Source organism: Schistocerca nitens, chromosome 4 (assembly GCF_023898315.1).
Source record: "Schistocerca nitens isolate TAMUIC-IGC-003100 chromosome 4, iqSchNite1.1, whole genome shotgun sequence".
Lineage (NCBI taxonomy): Eukaryota > Metazoa > Arthropoda > Insecta > Orthoptera > Acrididae > Schistocerca > Schistocerca nitens.
The window spans coordinates 221,082,212-221,104,231 of NC_064617.1; the positions used below are offsets into that span (position 1 = coordinate 221,082,212).

General features: G+C 43.0%; 1 protein-coding gene across 1 annotated transcript in view; it reads left to right on the top strand.

The window, feature by feature from the left end:
- The window catches only part of LOC126253174 (neprilysin-1-like), a 615,357-nt gene that overhangs the window by 390,634 nt on the left and 202,703 nt on the right, over nt 1-22,020 (top strand). The window contains exon 3 of the mRNA XM_049954333.1: nt 15,206-15,367. Within this exon, the coding sequence (XP_049810290.1) occupies nt 15,206-15,367 (162 nt within the window). The remainder of the gene's footprint in view (nt 1-15,205; nt 15,368-22,020) is intronic.

Here is a 22,020-nt window from a genome sequence, read left to right on the forward strand (position 1 = left end):
AAGCGATTTGGAGTGATACATCACTCTATATCAGCGGTCGTCGAAGTGCGGTCTACGTGCTGCAAGCACCATCAAGTACTTAAGCGGCCGGCGGTTCTCAACAGTATTTTATAATAATATGCATCTAATAACAACCAAATCCAAAAAGTCAACCAACGTTAATATCTTCTTAAGAGTGTAGTTTTCCTGGTCTGTAACGTACAAAAACGTTTACAACGACAGTAATGTTTTACGACATGCTGGAATTTAATTAACGCTGGTGAATTCGACCGTGTGCTAAGTTGGCTGCATACCTCAGAGGGGTTAGTAGGGCTGTTGATAAAATATCGATGTAAAGGTATTTTTCTAAAAATATCGATATGCGTCAGCATATCTTTCCCTGATATATTGATATCAAAAGGGTAATATCGAGTGCCGGTATTTTTATCTTATACTGCTTTTTTTTTAATTGCAAGAAATGTGCCCTCGGTCACTATTTTTAGACTTAATTAACCTGGTTTCGACACTACTGGGAGTGTCTTCATCAGAATTGAAAACAAATAAAGTGGTCTATAACATAGTCACAGAGTTATAGGGTAAGACATTTTTAATATAAAGAGTTAAGTACTGAATACCAGTAAAAGACAGAGGCATTTGAACCCTGTGGCCGTACAGGTATGAGCAGCCCATAGTGGCTCGCCTTCACTTATTCCATCTTAATATTTTGTGACTAAAGCCCTTTTGGCGTGTTAATTATTTTATATGTGACATCTAAGTAGTGCCTCTGTCTTTTACCGTTATTCAGTACTTACACACTTTATATAAAATTAGCTCTGTGACTATGTTATAGGCCACTTTATTTGTTTTCAATTCTGATGAAGGCACTCCTAGTAGTATCGAAACCAGGTTAATTAAGTCTAAAAATAGTGACCGAAGGCTCATTTCCTGCATTTGTAACCTAGACACGGTCTCTGAACGTGCAGCCATGTTTTAAAACTTTACATTTTTTTACAGTTTTCGGTAAATATTTGAAGTTGATCGTTTGACATTGTAGTAGAACATGGTTTTACTTTGACTGTGTGAAGAAGTCTTGCTAATTTCTGAGCTTTCTTTACGTCCAATCTTTCTCTTTGACTGTGTGAAGCAAGTATAGGTGGCACAAAAGAAGTAGTCCGATTATACTGCGAGGGTGGGGGGCGCTACGTATGGAATAACAACAATTTTTAACGCGATTAGTGTGCTAATTCTTCACCTTGGCGCTCTTCAAAAACAGATGACGAGCAAAAATCTGGATGACAGGACTGGTCTTTGCTCAGGGCGGAGACGTTTGAGGGGAAAAACTGAAGTAGTCGGCGCTCGGCGGTACCGACAGAAACTGCAATGTTTAGCCTCACCATTCAATGTTGACGCTGCAACTGCTAGGTCGCTTTCGTGGGCAGAAATGAAAAAAATAGGGAAGTCGACATAAACTGTTGCAGACAAATCCGATATCTGACGAAACCGAACGACGAACCCATCGGACACATTTCATTGTGCCACTTACATGCAGTTACCATTTTTAGCAAAGTGGTTATCGCCAAGCGTGAACGTGCATCGTTTTCCTTTCAATTATGGCTCTAAAGGGTATAAGCAGACCGATAGCTTGTTGATGTACAGTATTAATAATAAATCAGTACTTAAATATACAGCTCTAAAACCGGCAGTATATTTACAATGTGCAGCCGATGCTTTCATGGGCCGGTAGCTCGATATTTTTACCGTCGACTTGTCGATATTCTTCTTCGATGTATCCAGAGCCCACAACCACATTTCTTTAAATATAGATATATCAGATATCCCACTTTTTTAAAAATATTAGCACTCCTAGTAAGTAGCACGGCCACTCTGGCGCTAGAGGAAGTGTGACAGGAGGCATGTTTTATTGTTTGGCTTCCACTACTGACAACTTAGAGGCATGTGCGACTCGCGCGTAACAGATGCTACGATACAAATTTCAAACGTAAGTAACATAGGTTCGTGGTCGCGCGTTACAGAGACGGTCGTCTTCCGATGGAGGAAATGTTTACGGAAACGAGTATGAAATTAAATTAAGGCTGTCGTGATACAAAGTAATGAGAAGAACAAAAAATGAGATTAAAAACATTTAGTAAACATTTGTGATCGTGTCTCATACTGAATAATGGAATTAAAAAGTACAAAATTACAGTTAAAAAATAATTAACCATTTGCTCGCATAGACAACACAACAGCACTTCGTCAAGAAATTACGGTATCAAAACTTTCCGGTCGGTGAGGGTGGCAGTAGCCTCAACCTGAACATAGTAAAACATTTTTGGGATGATTTAGAACGTCGACTTCGCGTCAGACTCCAGCGTCCAACATCACTACTTTCTATGGTTTCGGCTCCTGAGGAAGATTGGGCTGCCACTCCTCCAGACATTCAGACACGTCATTGAATGTGTCCCCTGCAGAGTTCAGGCCGTCTCAAAGACGAACGGTGGCCACTAATAGATGTCCGGATACTTGCGATCGAATGCTGTGTACACAACGTATTGTGCACAGGTAGGCAGAAAGACTCATTATTCTTTGTTTAGATGATTGGCAGAAAGTCAAGCTGCCCATTCGAGGAGATTTAAAGTGGAACGACCAAGTAAAACTTGGAAGAACCATTGAAAATGTAATGCACCCACAAAACTGATAGGTTTAATAGAGGAGACAAAGAAGATGCAAATAAAATCGGTCCATTTTATTACAGGTTACTTTAATAACGACAAGAGCACCACGCAATTGCTCATTAAACTCCACAGGCAAACTCTGCAAAAGAGGCGTTGTACGTCACGGAAATGTTTTCTATTAAAACTAAGGCAACATATTACTTTCTCCTATAAACATCCTGCGAACTGGCCATGACGAGAACAAAGAAACTCGAACTCTTGTGACATTTTTTCCAGGCGTCATTTTCAAGTGGAACAGGACTGGGCGGAGTGAGGGGGGTGGGGGGTGATAGATACCAATCTGTTGTGCAGCACTGGTGCTGTTATGAAGAATATAGATACCAGTATCAGCTGCCTGATACATTTTGTCTCTCCGAATCTACATTACTAAACTGCTAAACGGTCATCTAGTGCCACTTGCAGGATGCCTATCTAAGTCTTCGAGGGGCAACAAAAATTATAGAAATAATCCAAAAGCCAAGTTCGCTTAAATACTGTTTACTGGATAACCAGTTTCAGCACACTAAAGGTGCCATCATCGGATCTGAATGTAGATTACCATTAAAAACCGTTTGGATATAACGATACATGAGGCAAATGGTTTATAAATGTTAATCTACATTCAGATCCGATTATGGCACCTTTAGTGTGTTAAAACCGGTTATCCAGTAAACAGTATTTAAGCGATCTTGGCTTTTGAATTATTTCTACAACAGAGTGATCGCCCCACAACGCTCTATGTGTTGACAGCAACAAAAAATTTCAGTATTTCGTATAATTACTAAATTTACAATATTTCATATAATTATCGACAAAATTTAAAAATTAAAAATTCTGTCGTAATCTGCTCACAAAGAGATATAAACTGTTCTTAACGGCTTAACACGACAATAAAAGTATTAACGTTAGTACTCTGTACATGTATTGAGCAGTTTAAGGCGCGCAATCTTGCCCTTATTATGTTCAACCAATATTTCAGAAGAATAACACTTACCGACTTACAGCAATATTTACACATCATTTTCAACCTTTTCGAAATTTTTTCTCGTCGATAACCCCAACAAAATAATTAAAGGAAATCTGTATCGGCTGCTACATTTTCGCTGTTCATGTAGTAAAACTTCAGCATCAGCGATGAAGTTTTAATTTATTATCTGTTTGCTGCTGACAATATTCACAACGCATTTTTCAGACAATCACAACCAGGATGAATCACCTAAAAATTGAATCGCAAATATTGCGGAAATGGAAGTCGCTATTGATGTGCGGTTTTCACAGAATTGACTGGTAGTGAGAGGCTCGTATTATTAGACAATCAACAGATTGTAATAATATTTAGAAAGTCTATTTTTGTGCAAACACACTTTTTTAAATGAAACAATGCCTCTTGACGTTAACAAACTAAACGTAGGGTAAATTATAATGTCATCGGATTTTTGTTGCAAGATTCTAGTGTCAGTCGTTTGCGAAATATCGTATTTTGAAAACTTTTCTCACCGATACTTGTACAATACCAGTGATGAACTCTCATACTCCTTGACAGAGCACAGAGGAATGATGTGGGAGACCCACAGCGCCGTACTAGGCAAGGTCCTAGTGCTCGTGGTTTGCCATTGCCTTCCTCCGACCATAATGAGGATGAATGATGATGATATGATGATGACACAACAACACCCCATCATCTCGAGGCAGGAGAAAATCCCTGACCCCGCCGGGAATCAAACCCGGGACCCCGTGCTCGGGAAGCGAGAACCCTACCGCGAGACCACGAGCTACGGACACAATACCAGTGGTAGCACACGTTAAAGAACAACACAAGTTTATACCCCAGTTATGTGGATTCTGACCAGTAATGAGACAACTGACCATAACAGGTTGTATTCAAAATGACCACCGGCAGCGGCAGTGCATGCTCCAGTATGGTATGGAACGGTTGTTGCACACGTTCTAGCATTTCAGCGGGGATGTCCCAGCATGCTGCAGTTATACGCCGTTGCGTGTCATCGGGTATGTCCTTGTAGACAGAGTCTTTCAAGTTTCCTTCACGCAAAAAAGTCAAATCTGCGGAACGGGCCGGCCAACGATTTGGAAACAATTCGTGGAGACATACTGTCGAATATCGTGTACAATGGTCTGGACAGTCATCATCTTGGTGCTACAGTTTCCCCCTGGTCTGCAGAAGGACCGTCTTCTTGCATCCGTGGAAGATGGTCTTTAAGAGCGCTGCGATACTTGCGCGCATTCAGTGCTTCGTCTATGAAAAACAGGCCTATTAGCTGATGTGTCACTATCTCACAGCATACGTTTACACTCCATGAACGCTGACGTTCCAAGTGATGATGGCCGAGCGGTTCTAGGCACTTCAGTCCAGAACCGCGCTGCTGCTACGATCGCAGGTTCGAATCTCGCCTCGGTCGTGGATGTGTGTGATGTCCTTAGGTTAGTTAGGTTTAAGTAGTTCTAAGTCTAGGGGACTAATGACCTCATATGTTAAGTTCCATAGTGCTCAGAGTCATTTGAACCATTTTTTTCCACGCGATGAAGCCAACGGGGATTGTCAACAGACCAATAATACGTCTTTTGCCGGTTTACCTAGCCATGATTGGTAAATGTGGCTTTATCACTGACCAATATACATGATACATCTGGAGTATCCTGTCTTATGGCCATGTACAGATATTAACGCAATTCTCAAGCAGCTCTTTATGGACAGAGATGTTATAGGGTAGAACCTATGTCGACGCGGATCTACTGCAGGAGTAGAAAGAACATAAATTTCCCCCTCTTCTGATGTCAGTTGCTTCCTTCTGTTACTTTTTCTAGGTTTGAAGAGGTTGATAAATAACTGCAAGATCGTTTGACGCGTATTGGGATATTTTGCGGCATACACCGCCCAAGAACGAACTGCATTCTTCCGACACTCTTCATACACAATGAAAATGTCGACTTTTTCTCAAGTCGCAATGCACTCACACTGTAAGCAAACATAACAACATCGCACCTAGCAACTATAGAGACCAAATGGCGCAAACAAGCGTCAGTGTGGAAACTTTTCAAAGCACGAATCTCGTAAAGGACTTGCACTAGAATTTTGCAACAAACACCACTGACAATCTAATTTACTCCACCCTTATTTTGTTAATGTCAATACGCATTGTTCCATTTAAAAAAAGTTACTGTTTGCACAAAAAATAGGAAGTATCCTTACAGTCTGTTTATTGGTTAACAATACGAGCTCCTGACTACCAATCCACTCCGTAAAAATCGCACATCTACCACTTTCCATTTCCGCAATATTTGCAATGCAGGTTTTAGGTGATTTACTCTGTACACCACTAAATGCACCTGCAAAATTATACCACTGTAAGACACAAAGTTCAGGAGGTATGACGTCATGAACATTGAGATGCGTGGAAAATTAGCTTCTCTTAAATCGGGGCTGTTTTATACGTGGGAGTTCGATTCCGAATCCGGAGTGGAGGGTTACTGGTTGTTTATAAACAATGACACTTGCGGTTACCGCAATACAACGGCATGGGTAAGCTATTTATGTCTGCGACTGATTCTGCAGTATCCTAACGTCTTTAACAGATAACTGTCAAGATCACACAAGGGCACCGCGTTTTTCTCAGCCACTACATCGTAGTGGTGTAAAGAGAAAACAGTTTCTTCTTGCCGGTGGAATCAACTTTTTATCTATTTACTAACAGCAATTATTCGCAAGATAATTAATGTTAACCGCCTCCCAGAATACCTCTACTAGTTCATTCAATGCTCTGTTAACAGTGATCATGTCTGGTAAATATTTCTGTTAACATGCTAGATTAACTAACTGTCTGATAAATATTTCTGTTAACAGGAGATATTACTTATTTTTAAATAATAAATATCTAGAATTTTCAGCTTCAAAATTAAAGTAGTTAAGAGGACATTGGCCCTTTTTAACATCATGAACTCTCTTAAATTATTTGACATTGGCTCTTTGGACATCAGGGTCAGGTACACTGAATAACCAGAAACATGTAATTTTAAGATAAATATTTCCTTTTATTCATTAATTAAATCACTTTATTCATTCCTCAAGAATTTAATAACTGATAGCAACTGTTACATGTTCCAAAAATCACATTTTATCACCGTAAATCATGAAAACACTGTTTGGTCTCGTAATGAGGGGGGAAACTGTTTATTCACATTTCCTAATATCAGGCAAATAATTTGCAAACACTATGGTTGATACTCTAAAAGGGGAGAGAAAAAATATATCACCCGTTTCCGTCATCATTACTATCCTCATACTCCCCTTCATAAGATATCTGTTCATCTCTTTCATCTGACTGTGTATTGGCTCTTAGGTGATTGATGAATTGCATGCAGAATGGACAACTGCTTACATTGATGTATGGACGGAGATCTACATCTACATCTATACTCCGCGAGCCACCTTACGGTGTGTGGCGGAGGGTACTTATTGTACCACTATCTGATCCCCCCTTCCCTGTTCCATTCACGAATTGTGCGTGGGAAGAACGATTGCTTGTAAGTCTCCGTATTTGCTCTAATTTCTCGGATCTTTTCGTTGTGATCATTACGCGAGATATATGTGGGCGGTAGTAATATGTTGCCCATCTCTTCCCGGAATGTGCTCTCTCGTAATTTCGATAATAAACCTCTCCGTATTGCGTAACGCCTTTCTTGAAGTGTCCGCCACTGGAGCTTGTTCAGCATCTCCGTAACGCTCTCGCGCTGACTAAATGTCCCCATGACGAATCGCGCTGCTTTTCGCTGGATCATGTCTATCTCTTCTATTAATCCAACCTGGTAAGGGTCCCATACTGATGAGCAATACTCAAGAATCGGACGAACAAGCGTTTTGTAAGCTACTTCTTTCGTCGATGAGTCACATTTTCTTAGAATTCTTCCTATGAATCTCAACCTGGCGCCTGCTTTTCCCACTATTTGTTTTATGTGATCATTCCACTTCAGATCGCTCCGGATAGTAACTCCTAAGTATTTTACGGTCGTTACCGCTTCCAATGATTTACCACCTATGGCATAATCGTACTGGAATGGATTTCTGCCCCTATGTATGCGCATTATATAACATTTATCTACGTTTAGGGAAAGCTGCCAGCTGTCGCACCATTCATTAATCCTCTGCAGGTCTTCCTGGAGTACGTACGAGTCTTCTGATGTTGCTACTTTCTTGTAGACAACCGTGTCATCTGCAAATAGCCTCACGGAGCTACCGATGTTGTCAACTAAGTCATTTATGTATATTGTAAACAGTAAAGGTCCTATCACGCTTCCTTGCGGTACTCCCGAAATTACCTGTACATCTGCAGATTTTGAACCGTTAAGAATGACATGTTGTATTCTTTCTTCTAGGAAATCCTGAATCCAATCACAAACCTGGTCCGATATTCCGTAAGCTCGTATTTTTTTCACTAAACGTAAGTGCGGAACCGTATCAAATGCCTTCCTGAAGTCCAGGAATACGGCATCAATCTGCTCGCCAGTGTCTACGGCACTGTGAATTTCTTGGGCAAATAGGGCGAGCTGAGTTTCACATGATCTCTGTTTGCGGAATCCATGTTGGTTATGATGAAGGAGATTTGTATTATCTAAGAACGTCATAATACGAGAACACAAAACATGTTCCATTATTCTACAACAGATTGACGTAAGCGAAATAGGCCTATAATTATTCGCATCTGATTTATGACCCTTCTTGAAAATGGGAACGACCTGCGCTTTCTTCCAGTCGCTAGGTACTTTACGTTCTTCCAGAGATCTACGATAAATTGCTGATAGAAAGGGGGCAAGTTCTTTAGCATAATCACTGTAGAATCTTAAGGGTATCTCGTCTGGTCCGGATGCTTTTCCGCTACTAAGTGATAGCAGTTGTTTTTCAATTCCGATATCGTTTATTTCAATATTTTCCATTTTGGCGTCCGTGCGACGGCTGAAGTCAGGGACCGTGTTACGATTTTCCGCAGTGAAACAGTTTCGGAACACTGAATTCAGTATTTCTGCCTTTCTTCGGTCGTCCTCTGTTTCGGTGCCATCGTGGTCAACGAGTGACTGAATAGGGGATTTAGATCCGCTTACCGATTTTACATATGACCAAAACTTTTTAGGGTTCTTGTTTAGATTGTTTGCCAATGTTTTATGTTCGAATTCGTTGAATGCTTCTCTCATTGCTCTCTTTACGCTCTTTTTCGCTTCGTTCAGCTTTTCCTTATCAGCTATGATTCGACTACTCTTAAACCTATGATGAAGTTTTCTTTGTTTCCGTAGTACCTTTCGTACATGATTGTTATACCACGGTGGATCTTTCCCCTCGCTTTGGACCTTAGTCGGTACGAACTTATCTAAGGCGTACTGGACGATGTTTCTGAATTTTTTCCATTTTTGTTCCACATCCTCTTCCTCAGAAATGAACGTTTGATGGTGGTCACTCAGATATTCTGCGATTTGTGCCCTATCACTCTTGTTAAGCAAATATATTTTCCTTCCTTTCTTGGCATTTCTTATTACACTTGTAGTCATTGATGCAACCACTGACTTATGATCACTGATACCCTCTTCTACATTCACGGAGTCGAAAAGTTCCGGTCTATTTGTTGCTATGAGGTCTAAAACGATAGCTTCACGAGTTGGTTCTCTAACTATCTGCTCGAAGTAATTCTCGGACAAGGCAGTCAGGATAATGTCACAAGAGTCTCTGTCCCTGGCTCCAGTTCTGATTGTGTGACTATCCCATTCTATACCTGGTAGATTGAAGTCTCCCCCTATTACAATAGTATGATCACGAAACTTCTTCACGACGTTCTGCAGGTTCTCTCTGAGGCGCTCAACTACTACGGTTGCTGATGCAGGTGGTCTATAGAAGCATCCGACTATCATATCTGACCCACCTTTGATACTTAACTTAACCCAGATTATTTCACATTCGCATTCGCTAATAACTTCACTGGATATTATTGAATTCTTTACTGCTATAAATACTCCTCCACCATTGGCGTTTATCCTATCCTTGCGGTATATATTCCATTCTGTGTCTAGGATTTCGTTACTGTTCACTTCCGGTTTTAACCAACTTTCCGTTCCTAATACTATATGCGCACTATTTCCTTCAATAAGAGATACTAATTCAGGAACCTTGCCCTGGATACTCCTGCAGTTTACCAATATTACGTTAACTTTTCCTGTTTTTGGTCTCTGAGGACGGACGTTCCTTATCAACGATGATAATGTTCTCTCTGGTAAGCCGTCAGGTATTTTATCGTTTCGCCCAAGGGGGGGTCCCTCTAACCTAAAAAACCCCCGTGTGCACGCCACACGTACTCTGCTACCCTAGTAGCTGCTTCCGGTGTGTAGTGCACGCCTGACCTGTCTAGGGGGGCCCTACAGTTCTCCACCCAATAACGGAGGTCGATGAATTTGCAACCATTATAGTCGCAGAGTCGTCTGAGCCTCTGGTTTAGACCCTCCACACGGCTCCAAACCAGAGGACCGCGATCGACTCTGGGCACTATGCTGCAGATATTAAGCTCAGCTTGCACTCCGCGTGCGATGCTGGTTGTCTTCACCAAATCAGCCAGCCGCCGGAAGGAACCAAGGATGGCCTCAGAACCCAAGCGGCAGGCGTCATTCGTTCCGACATGTGCTACTATCTGCAGCCGGTCACACCCAGTGCGTTCAATAGCTGCCGGAAGGGCCTCCTCCACATTACGGACGAGACCCCCCGGCAAGCACACCGAGTGCACACTGGCATTCTTCCCCGACCTACCCGCTATTTTCCTGAGGGGCTCCATAACCCGCCTAACGTTGGAGCTCCCTATAACTAATAGGCCCGCCCTCTGTGACTGTCGGGACCTTGCCGGAGAATCGGCCACTGGCCCAACAGGCGAGGCATCCTGTGGTGGCTCGGAAACGATGTCATCACCACTAGGAAGCACCCCGTACCTGTTGGAAAGGGGTAAGGCAGCTGCCACGCGGCCAGATCCCACCTTCGCCTTTCGGCCAGGCACGCGCGAGCCCACCACTGTCCGCCATTCACCCTGGAGTGATGGCTGACCGGTAAGATGCTCACTGCCGGAAGACGCAGCGACATCAGGGGTTCCATGTGATTCCAAGGCCACCGAAGTAGGCATAGGTCTCACCACAGTTGCCCCAACGCCACTACGAGCCGACGCCTGCGCCTCGAGCTCGATGAGCCTAACAGACAAAGCCTCCACCTGCCCCCGAAGAGTGGCCAATTCTCCTTGCGTCCGCTCACAACAACCACAGTCCCTACACATGACTATGTTTACCCTACTCTATACGGTGACAAATTCCCAAGATAATCTTCTGATGAGCTACTCTGATAATCAAGAAACACTCACTGAAATACGAGACGCGAAAACTACGCTAGGTTTTCCCAGAAAAACTATTTAAAGGCTAAGCGCAGCAAATAAGTACAAAAACGCTTTATACAAACAGTACTCGCTGCTGCTGGTGCTCTCGCTCTGGCTGTCACAAGACAACTGCTGATTCAAGTGACTAGTGGCTAACGGCCGCGAAACAAACAAAAGACGGTTTTAGGGCGCTTTCTGTTCTAAACGATCAAGAAAACACTAAGAAATCTAACACGAAAACTACGTAAAGTTTTATCAAGAACTGTTAGTTACTATGCAGAGCAGATAAACACAAATAGAATCCCTTCCTTAGTGGAAGGTCGTAAACAAAATGCAAAATAAACGCTTTATACAAACAGTACTCGCTGCTGCTGGTGCTCTCGCTCTGGCTGTCACAAGACAACTGCTGATTCAAGTGACTAGTGGCTAACGGCCGCGAAACAAACAAAAGACGGTTTTAGGGCGCTTTCTGTTCTAAACGATCAAGAAAACACTAAGAAATCTAACACGAAAACTACGTAAAGTTTTATCAAGAACTGTTAGTTACTATGCAGAGCAGATAAACACAAATAGAATCCCTTCCTTAGTGGAAGGTCGTAAACAAAATGCAAAATAAACGCTTTATACAAACAGTACTCGCTGCTGCTGGTGCTCTCGCTCTGGCTGTCACAAGACAACTCAAGACAACTCAAGATCCCTTAAGTCCTTTAATTTCTTTTCTGAAATAGGTATGATGGTATCAGAAACAAGTGTAAGTTTCGGCATAGACAAGCGTCGAGTTTTCTTTCTGTTCAGATCTGTCATCTTGAATGGTTCTTCTGAGGATTAACTGTGTTTGTAGGAGACATTCCTGGCGTACCTGAGTGATACTTCATCCATTTTATCTTGTTCCAAACAATAGAATTCCCTTCTGTGTTAATTTTCTTGTGCAGATAATGACTTCTCATCAAGTCTTTAAAGTTGTCGAAGGCCTTTTGTTCGAGCTCTATTGCAGTTATGGGTGGCTTTCGGGGAACCGTGCATATTAATTTGGCCCAGTCTCTTGGCAGTTATACTTCAGCAGTTTTCTTTGTCTTCTGAATGGCTGTGTGAATTGAGTCAGCTTCCAAGTGAGTATGTCCAACTTTAGTACAATTGTGGTTTGTATTCGAATCAACACATTTCAGCTTCTGGAAAGTAGGTCGCTCGAGGGAGTTGCCACCACATCTGCACACACAAGTCACCTAATTCCCATAAATTCGTCTTTGTTTCGCCATAACACTAACCACAGCACTCTTCGAACACTCGCCAGGTTGGGCAGTATCCGAAATGCTCGTGCCGAGCCTCCGGGCCATCACATTCTACCCTCGGTCAGTCTCAGATAGATCCAGCGATTTCGCCATTCTGCACACGGACAGCACACTCGCTGATATTACATGCACCGTGCGCCAGTTGACGCTGCTATCGCGTGAACGGATTAATATCGATAGTAGGTCGCTTTGTCATAACGTTCTGGCTGATCGGTGTAGGTCACAAAGAGCCACTGGTGGATGTTCTCCACAGCATACATTGTTACTACTAAGCAATCTACGTCCAGTGTTGCAGGCATTGAGAAGAAACTCTTGTCTGAGACTGTAACAATAAGGCTCTGACTTGTCTTAGCTAAACTGATGTAGCCAACACGTAAAATTTCAGTCACCAGTATTTATTGTTTATGTAATTCTGCAGTGATCAGACAACAATTTTATACGTAGAATCGGTCATTCTAGGCTCCACGTTTCCTTTATGATTTCAGCCCAGCGTAACGTATGCTGCATTAGTTGCTTTTCTTTCTTATAAGCTTCTTTCAGCAGTAGATACGCAAAACAGGAAAGCCTGCATAAGCAATGTCTCTGCCGTAACACTCGGTGCCATAGAAAAAACAAATAATTGAACAAACTGAAAGCTTTTTTATTTTATTACTTTGGTAACAGGACTTCCATTTCTGCTGGGCGCGGTATGACATTACAAGACATAGTATCTTCACACGGCTATCGGTGGGATTCAAGAGCGGATATGATCCCTCTTAACAGTCAGTTTATTTCCATGTTGCATAGTCCATTCACTATGATCCTGAACAAGCTCAGCGGCTGCAGCTGTAGAAATAGTGTGTGCACCAGTATCTGAAAGTCCTATACAGGGTGGTCCATTGATCGTAACCGGACCAAATATCTCACGAAAAAACTACAAAAAACGAAACTTGTCTAGCTTGAAGGGGGAAACCAGATGGCGCTATGGTTGGCCCGCTAGATGGCACTGCCATAGGTCAAACGGATATCAACTGCGTTTTTTGTAAATAGGGACCCACATTTCTTATTACATATTCGTGTATTACGTAAAGAAATATGAATGTTTTACTTGATTACATATTCGTGTAGTACATAAAGAAATATGAATTTTTTAGTTGGACCACTTTTTTCGCTTTGTGATAGATGGCGCTGTAATATTCACAAACATAAGGCTCACAATTTTAGACGAACGGTTGGTAACAGGTAGGTTTTTTAAATTAAAATACAGAACGTAGGTACGTTTGAACATTTTATTTCGGTTGTTCCAATGTGATACATGTACCTTTGTGAACTTATGATTTCTGAGAACACATGCTGTTACAGCGAGCTTACCTGTAAATACCACATTAATGCAATAAATGCTCAAAATGATGTCCGTCAACCTCAATGCATTTGGCAACAAGTGTAACGACATTCCTCTCAACAGCGAGTAGTTCGCCTTCCGTAATGTTCGCACATGCATTGACAATGCGCTGACGCATGTTGTCAGGTGTTGTTGGTGGATCACAATAGCAAATATCCTTCAACTTTCCCCACAGAAATGAATCCGGGGACGTCAGATCCGGTGAACGTGCGGGCCATGGGATGGTGCTTCGACGACCAATCCACCTGTCATGAAATATGCTATTCAATACCGCTTCAACCGCACGCGAGCTATGTGCCGGACATCCATATAGGAAATCAGCATAAATTGCACAATTTAGATTGCCATCGATGAAATGGGGGCCAATTGTCCTTCCTCCCATAATGCCGCACCATACATTAACCCGCCAAGGTCGCTGATGTTCCACTTGTCGCTGCCATCGTGGATTTTCCGTTGCCCAATAGTGCATATTATGCCGGTTTACGTTACCGCTATTGGTGAATGACACTTCGTTGCTAAATAGAACGCGTGCAAAAAACCTGTCATCGTCCCGTAATTTCTCTTGTGCCCAGTGGCAGAACTGTACACGACGTTCAAAGTCGTCGCCATGCAATTCCTGGTGCATAGAAATATGGTACGGGTGCAATCGATGTTGATGTAGCATTGTCAACACCGACGTTTTTGAGATTCCCGATTCTCGCACAGTTTGTCTGCTACTGGTGTGCGGATTAGCCGCGACAGCAGCTAAAACACCTACTTGGGCATCATCATATATTGCAGATCGTTGTTGACGTTTCACATGTGGCTGAACACTTCCTGTTTTCTTAAATAAAGTAACTACCCGGCGAACGGTCCGGACACTTGGATGATGTCGTCCAGGATACCGAGCAGCATACATAGCACACGCTCGTTGGGCATTTTGATCACAATAGCCATACATCAACACGATATCAACCTTTTCCGCAATTGGTAAACAGTACATTTGAACACGGTTAATGTATCACGAAGCAAATACCGTCCGCACTGACGGAATGTTACGTGATACCACGTACTTATACGTTTGTGACTATTACAGCGCCATCTATCGCAAAGCGAAAAAGTGGTCCAACTAAAACACTGAAATTTCTTTACGTACTACACGAATATGTAATAAAAATGGGGGTTCCTATTTTTAAAAAAACGCAGTTGATATACGTTTGACCTATGGCAACGCCATCTAGCGGGCCAACCATAGCGCCATCTGGTTTCCCCCTTAAAGCTAGACGAGTTTCGTTCTTCGTAGTTTTTCCGTTTGATGCTTATTTCGTGAGATGTTTGGCCCGGTCACTATCAATGGTCCACCCTGTATATATGGGCGCCTGCAGTTGTACTTTGCTCTAAGTGTATCAGTTAGTGCTATTCGAGATGTTCGTCAACGCGGCTCGTATTTGCGTGTTTCAGCATCGTCGCTGCTGGCCGCCATGGACCGCTCGGCCAACCCGTGCGTGGACTTCTTCCAGTACGCGTGCGGCACGTGGAACAAGAAGCACGTCATCCCGGAGGACCGCAGCAGCATCAGCACGTTCGAGGTGCTCGCTGATCAGCTGCAGGTCATCCTCAAAGGTCAGCCTCGTGCAAAACATCTCGCTAGCTCGTAATATTTATTTTGTACAGACGTAAATAATACAATTCACTGCTATAGATGTCGCCTTCACATCTGGGATGTCAGTCTAACTCTTGGCATCTGTTAACAATCCATGCAGCCACATACACAGCGTAGAGCGGGGTCCCAGGCGGTCGGTAGGTTGGTGCAGGTCCGTTGCAGTGATGAGTAGCTGGGAGTTAAGGGCCAGAGGTTAGCCCTGTTGCCTTGCTTCAAAACACCGCTCCTGTGTCAGCAAACGTGCGGTTGACAGGGATGGTAGTTCCCACGTCTGTTCTGTGGGTTGGTAGCGTTGAAATAAGAGTCAGAGGGCAAAAGGACCTGAGTTTTGCAGAGGTGATGCAGGCCTCCTCCAGCTACCTGATCAAGTCCCAGTGAAATTGGGGACTAGAACACAGGGTACCATGGGGCAGCCTGAGTTAATCTAGGTTCGTCATTCACATCTACATCTTCGTGATTACTCTGCTATTCACATTAAAGTGCCTGGAACAGGGTTCAATGAACCACCTTCAAGCTGTCTCTCTACCGTTCCACTCTCGAACGGCGCGCGGGAGAAACGAGCACTTAAATTTTTTTGCGCGAGCCCTGATTTCTCTTATTTTATCGTGATGATCATTTCTCCCTCTTTAGGTGGGTGCCAACAGAATGTTTTCAAAATCGGAGGAGAAAACTGGCGATTGAATTTTCATGAGAAGATCCTGTCGCAACCTAAAACGCCTTTGTTTTAATGACTGCCACTCCAATTCACGTATCATGTCTGTGGCACTATCACCCCTATTTCGCAATAGTACAAAACGAGCCGACCTTCTTTGAACTTTTTCGATGTCATCCGTCATTCGGCAGATCTCCCCACTAGCAGCTTTAGAGTCTGCACTAACTCTATGGATGTGTTTCGTTGCTAATTACCTGTGATCAACTAGACGTTAAACCATAATCATCCTTTGTCGTTCTACCCAGTGATCATTTACTAGAAGCAGTAATTACCACTCTCGAATACAACTCTCTTCAGATCCCCAAAGATAAATAATTCGTGGTTGTGCGTCTTGGGTGCTATTCAACGTGTAAAACAGCATCATTACTCCGCATAAATCGTTCGGACGTATTTTACACATTGACAGCCTTGTGTTGTACAGTCATAATGACAGGGGAGAAGCCGTCGGACGTTGGCGCGCCAGGTACATATAGTCTGCGCCTGCGAGCTCGCCTCCAGTTCACCACCGGCAATGGAGGGGTAAGATTTGACAATGCCAGCCACTCGTGCTGGCGAAACGTCAGAAAAATCATTAGATGAACGTCGGCCGAAGAACCCGAGACAGAAGCCAATAGGCAGTTTGTCATAACATTCTAACAAAAATAAGTATCGATGAGGTACGTCTGGACGATGTGCTGCTTATTAGTCTCATAACGTTCCAATGACGAAGTCTCTGATACAGTTGTTCCTGATATTGACAGTGTCGATCTTCCATCATCTAGTAGAAAATAGTTTCATAAAATGACATGCGCTACAGAGATAGACATATCAGGTGTTAAACTTGGATCAGAAACTCTTGACGAGGTGGACGAATTTGCTATCTCTTAAGTAGAAAATATAAAGGAGGACCATTCAAAAAATTATATAAAAATTACGATTGCACAGGAAAATAGGCGTTGTACACTGAAGCACCAAAGAAACAGATATAGGCATGCGTATTCAAATATAGAGATATGTAAGCAGGCAGAATACGGCGCTGCGGTCGGCAGTGCCTATGTAAGACAACAAATCTCTGGCGTAGTTGTTATATCGGTTACTGCTCCTATAATGGCAGTTTATCAAGATTTAAGTGACTTTGAATGTGGTGTTATAGTCGGCACACAAGCGATGGGACGCAGCATCTGCGGGGTTAGCGATGAAGTGGGGATTTTACTGTACAACCATTTCACGAGAGTACCGTCCAGTACAGAGTACAGTCCGGTAAAATATCAAATTTCCGACATGGCTGCGTCCGGAAAAAGATCCTGCAAGAACGGGACCAGCGACGACTGAAGAGAATCGTCCAACGTGACAGAAGAGCAATCCTTCCGTAAATTGCTGCAGATTTCAATGCTGGGCCATGAAGTAGTGTCAGTGTGCGAACCATTCAACGAAGCATCATCGATATGGGCTTTCGGAGCCGAAGGTCCACTCGTGTACCCTTGATGACTGCACGACACAGAGCTAAACGAATGTGTAAGAAAGAGACTGGGAGCCGACGATTTCTATTTGGTGTTTGTTTGGTTGCGTGTTTTGCTCATAATTAGAACCACACATCATCCAGTGTTAGTCCATTGTGTATCTTATATCCTTGTTGTTGTTGTTGTTGTTGTTGTTGTGGTCTTCAGTCCTGAGACTGGTTTGATGCAGCTCTCCATGCTACTCTATCCTGTGCAAGCTTCTTCATCTCCCAGTACCTACTGCAACCTACATCCTTCTGAATCTGCTTAGTGTATTCATCTCTTGGTCTCCCTCTACGATTTTTACCCTCCACGCTGCCCTCCAATGCTAAATTTGTGATTCCTTGATGCCTCAAAACATTTCCTACCAACCGATCCCTTCTTCTAGTCAAGTTGTGCCACAAACTTCTCTTCTCCCCAATCCTATTCAATACCTCCTCATTAGTTACGTGATCTACCCACCTTATCTTCAGCATTCTTCTGTAGCACCACATTTCGAAAGCTTCTATTCTCTTCTTGTCCAAACTGGTTATCGTCCATGTTTCACTTCCACACACGGCTACACTCCATACAAATACTTTCAGAAACGACTTCCTGACACTTAAATCTATACTCGATGTTAACAAATTTCTCTTCTTCAGAAACGATTTCCTTGCCATTGCCAGTCTACATTTTATATCCTCTCTACTTCGACCATCATCAGTTATTTTACTCCCTAACTAGCAAAACTCCTTTACTACTTTAAGTGTCTCATTTCCTAATCTAATCCCCTCAGCATCACCCGATTTAATTTGACTACATTCCATCATCCTCGTTTTTCTTTTGTTGATGTTCATCTCATATCCTCCTTTCAAGACCCTGTCCATTCCGTTCAACTGCTCTTCCAAGTCCTTTGCTGTCTCTGACAGAATTACAATGTCATCGGCGAACCTCAAAGTTTTTACTTCTTCTCCATGAATTTTAATACCTACTCCGAATTTTTCTTTTGTTTCCTTTACTGCTTGCTCAATATACAGATTGAATAACATCGGGGAGAGGCTACAACCCTGTCTCACTCCTTTCCCAATCACTGCTTCCCTTTCATGCCCCTCGACTCTTATAACTGCCATCTGGTTTCTGTACAAATTGTAAATAGCCTTTCGCTCCCTGTATTTTACCCCTGCCACCTTCAGAATTTGAAAGACAGTATTCCAGTTAACGTTGTCAAAAGCTTTCTCTAAGTCTACAAATGCTAGAAACGTAGGTTTGCCTTTTCTTAATCTTTCTTCTAAGATAAGTCGTAAGGTTAGGATTGCCTCACGTGTTCCAACATTTCTACGGAATCCAAACTGATCTTCCCCGAGGTCCGCTTATACCAGTTTTTCCATTCGTCTGTAAAGAATTCGCGTTAGTATTTTGCAGCTGTGACTTATTAAACTGATAGTTCGGTAATTTTCACATCTGTCAACACCTGCTTTCTTTGGTATTGGAATTATTATATTCTTCTTGAAGTCTGTGGGTATTTCGCCTGTCTCATACATCTTGCTCACCAGATGGTAGAGTTTTGTCATGACTGGCTCTCCCAAGGCCATCAGTAGTTCTGATGGAATGTTGTCTACTCCCGGGGCCTTGTTTCGACTCAGGTCTTTCAGTGCTCTGTCAAACTCTTCATGTTTTTCCGTTATTTTTGCTACAATATCCGTTTGGTTCATATTACAATTATCAATTTTCGAATAAAACATGGTTTACACATTGACGAGTTAAATTTTGCTTTAAATACTGTTTATTTTTAACAGACAGGAGGATAATTATGTACAACAAAAGTATTCCTTAGGTTACTCGGCCCTTTATATATTGCAACTCAGTTTCTAGAAAGTTTATCGCTTCTGGTTTTTAGGGGAATCTACGAGGGGCGTTCAGAAAGTAAGCTCCGATCGGTCGCGAAATGGAAACGACTATGAAAATCCGATAAAGCTTTGCACAGATGTGTTGGGTAGTGTCTCTAGTATAACCCCAGTTAGCATCACGTCGCTCTTCTCATTTCTGAGCTCGCAGTGAGTGCGTAAAGATGTCTAGAAAATAGTGTCTGCCGCCAAGTACGAGGGCCTGGTGAGACATTTCGCCTGAAGCTATGCAGCTAACATTACATAACTGTCGTGCTGTTTCTTCTTCAAGACAATTCTCAGCCGCATTCTGCAGGGGCAATGAAGATGCTCCTGCATCGTTTTCAAATGGAAATGTGAGATTACCCGCAATACAGTCCGCAATTGTCTCCCCCTGAGTTTCATCTCTGGTCACATGAACCGCTGTCTTTGAAGACAACATTTTGACACAGACAACGAGGTGTAGGCCAGCGTGGAGAATTGGCGGAAAGCACTGGCGGCTGCCTTCTATGATGAGGCTATTGAAAAGTTGGTACAACGCTATGACAAAAGTCTAAGTCAGAACGGCGACTACGTAGAGAAGTAGCTGAAAGGTGTAGCTAATTGTTACAAGTAAAACATTTCTGATGTTCACTGTGGTTTCAATTTGGCAATCAATCGGAGCTTACTTTCTGAACAGGCCTCGTAGTAAGACACTGATCGGATACGTACGGAAAGCGATCGTTGTGAGGTAACCGCCAATAGCTATGCTACACACCTAACATACAGGTAATGTGGGTACAGCCTTAACTGACCAAACCTACCAGGAACACTACCGTAGTTTACACTTTCTTATGGTAGTGTGAAGCAGCCTACGGTAATGTTTTACAACTCAATTTTCAACACAGTTTTGCCCCGTTGTAAACAATAAAAAATTAATGTCATCCCGGTTAATCAAAGACAATAAACAAAAAATTTTCAAATCTTCAAATTTGTGGGCGGATCAGTAGATGGACACAGACTGACTCATTTACTGTGTCACGACGTATGATGAGGTCAAAATAAAACATTTTTTTCTTTAACACTGTACAATAATAAAGGTAATAATAAAAATGTCGTACGGCGCAACTGTCTGCTGCAAGTCTTTTAATTTGACGCCACTTCGGCGCCTCGCGAAGCCAACGGCATCAGGTGTACCCAGGCAGTCGCCCGGGCCCGATGTTTCTTAACTTCGGCGGTTGGGTGACATCAGATGTACACAAAGTGGCAAGAGCATCAGCGACGCGAACGATTCAGCGGCATTTTCTGAGGACTGGCCGTCGTCTGCATCCTTGCGTTGTAACGGACCCCTTACAAAGGAAGTACACAATGCTGATATCCACTGTTCTCTCTCGGTGACTTGAAACAGAAAGTATAAACACAGTTATGAAGCTTCATTAACAATTTTGAAGCTAATATGTTGAAGGCATCAATTTAAAAAATAAGACAAATTCACGTGATGCCACTCAGCTCTCTAGGAACGTATTGCGGTGAAACGTTGTGGCATACATCACGAACACTTTCCTGAAGCCAACCTGGTGGACAGAGAGAAGGGGGAGGAGGGGGACATACAGGAGGAAGATGGAAGGTGTAGAGGCGTAGTGGGTAGGTGGAAAACGATGAGGAGGGGGGGGGGAGAGAGGAAATGAACAGAGAGAGGAGAGGAGGATATGGTCAGACGGACGGTTGAGGAAGAGAGTAGGGAGAGGGACAAGGAGAGGGGGAGAAGGAGAGGGAGAGACAGAGTGGCAAGAGGAAAAAAAATGGTGCACATGGCTCTGAGCACTATGGGACTTAACATCTGTGGTCATCAGTCCCCTAGACTTAGAACTACTTAAACCTAACTAACCTAAGGACATCACACACATCCATGCCCGAGGCAGGATTCGAACCTGCGACCGTAGCTGGCAGGAGGAGGAGAAGAGATAGACATGGGAGGATGAGGTGGACAAAGAGAGGTGGGGAGAGGAAGAGGTGGACGCTGAGAGTAGGGGTTTACTAACGAGTATTTTAATGCGTTTGGAAGCTAACCACACTTTAAAAATGCGTTAAAAAATGTAAATGTCGTGTGACTGGGGCCTCCCGTCTGGTAGACCGTTCGCCTGGTGCAAGTCCTTCGATTTGACGCCACTTCGACGACTTGCGCGTCGATGGGGATGAAATGACGATGATTAGGACAACGCAACACCCAGTCCCTGAGCGGAGAAAATCTCCGTCCCAGCCGGGAACCGATGCCGGGCCCTTAGGATTGACATTCTGTCGCGCTGACCACTCAGCTACCGGGAGCGGACAAAAATGCGTTCCACAGATGGTGAAGTATAGTGCTAATTTATGGTGGACTGATCCTCGTAAGTCTGCCTGATAAACGCTTACTATTCTGTGGTTCATTTACCTCCTCTCTTGTTACCTGTAGTTTCATGTAACAGAATTGCCTCGGAACAGTAGCTCTAAAATTCTCCATAATTATCTATAACAATGAAATTTTTATTTAACAGGCCAACTATAGACAGGAAATGCTTACAAAATATTTTGCACAGCAGAGG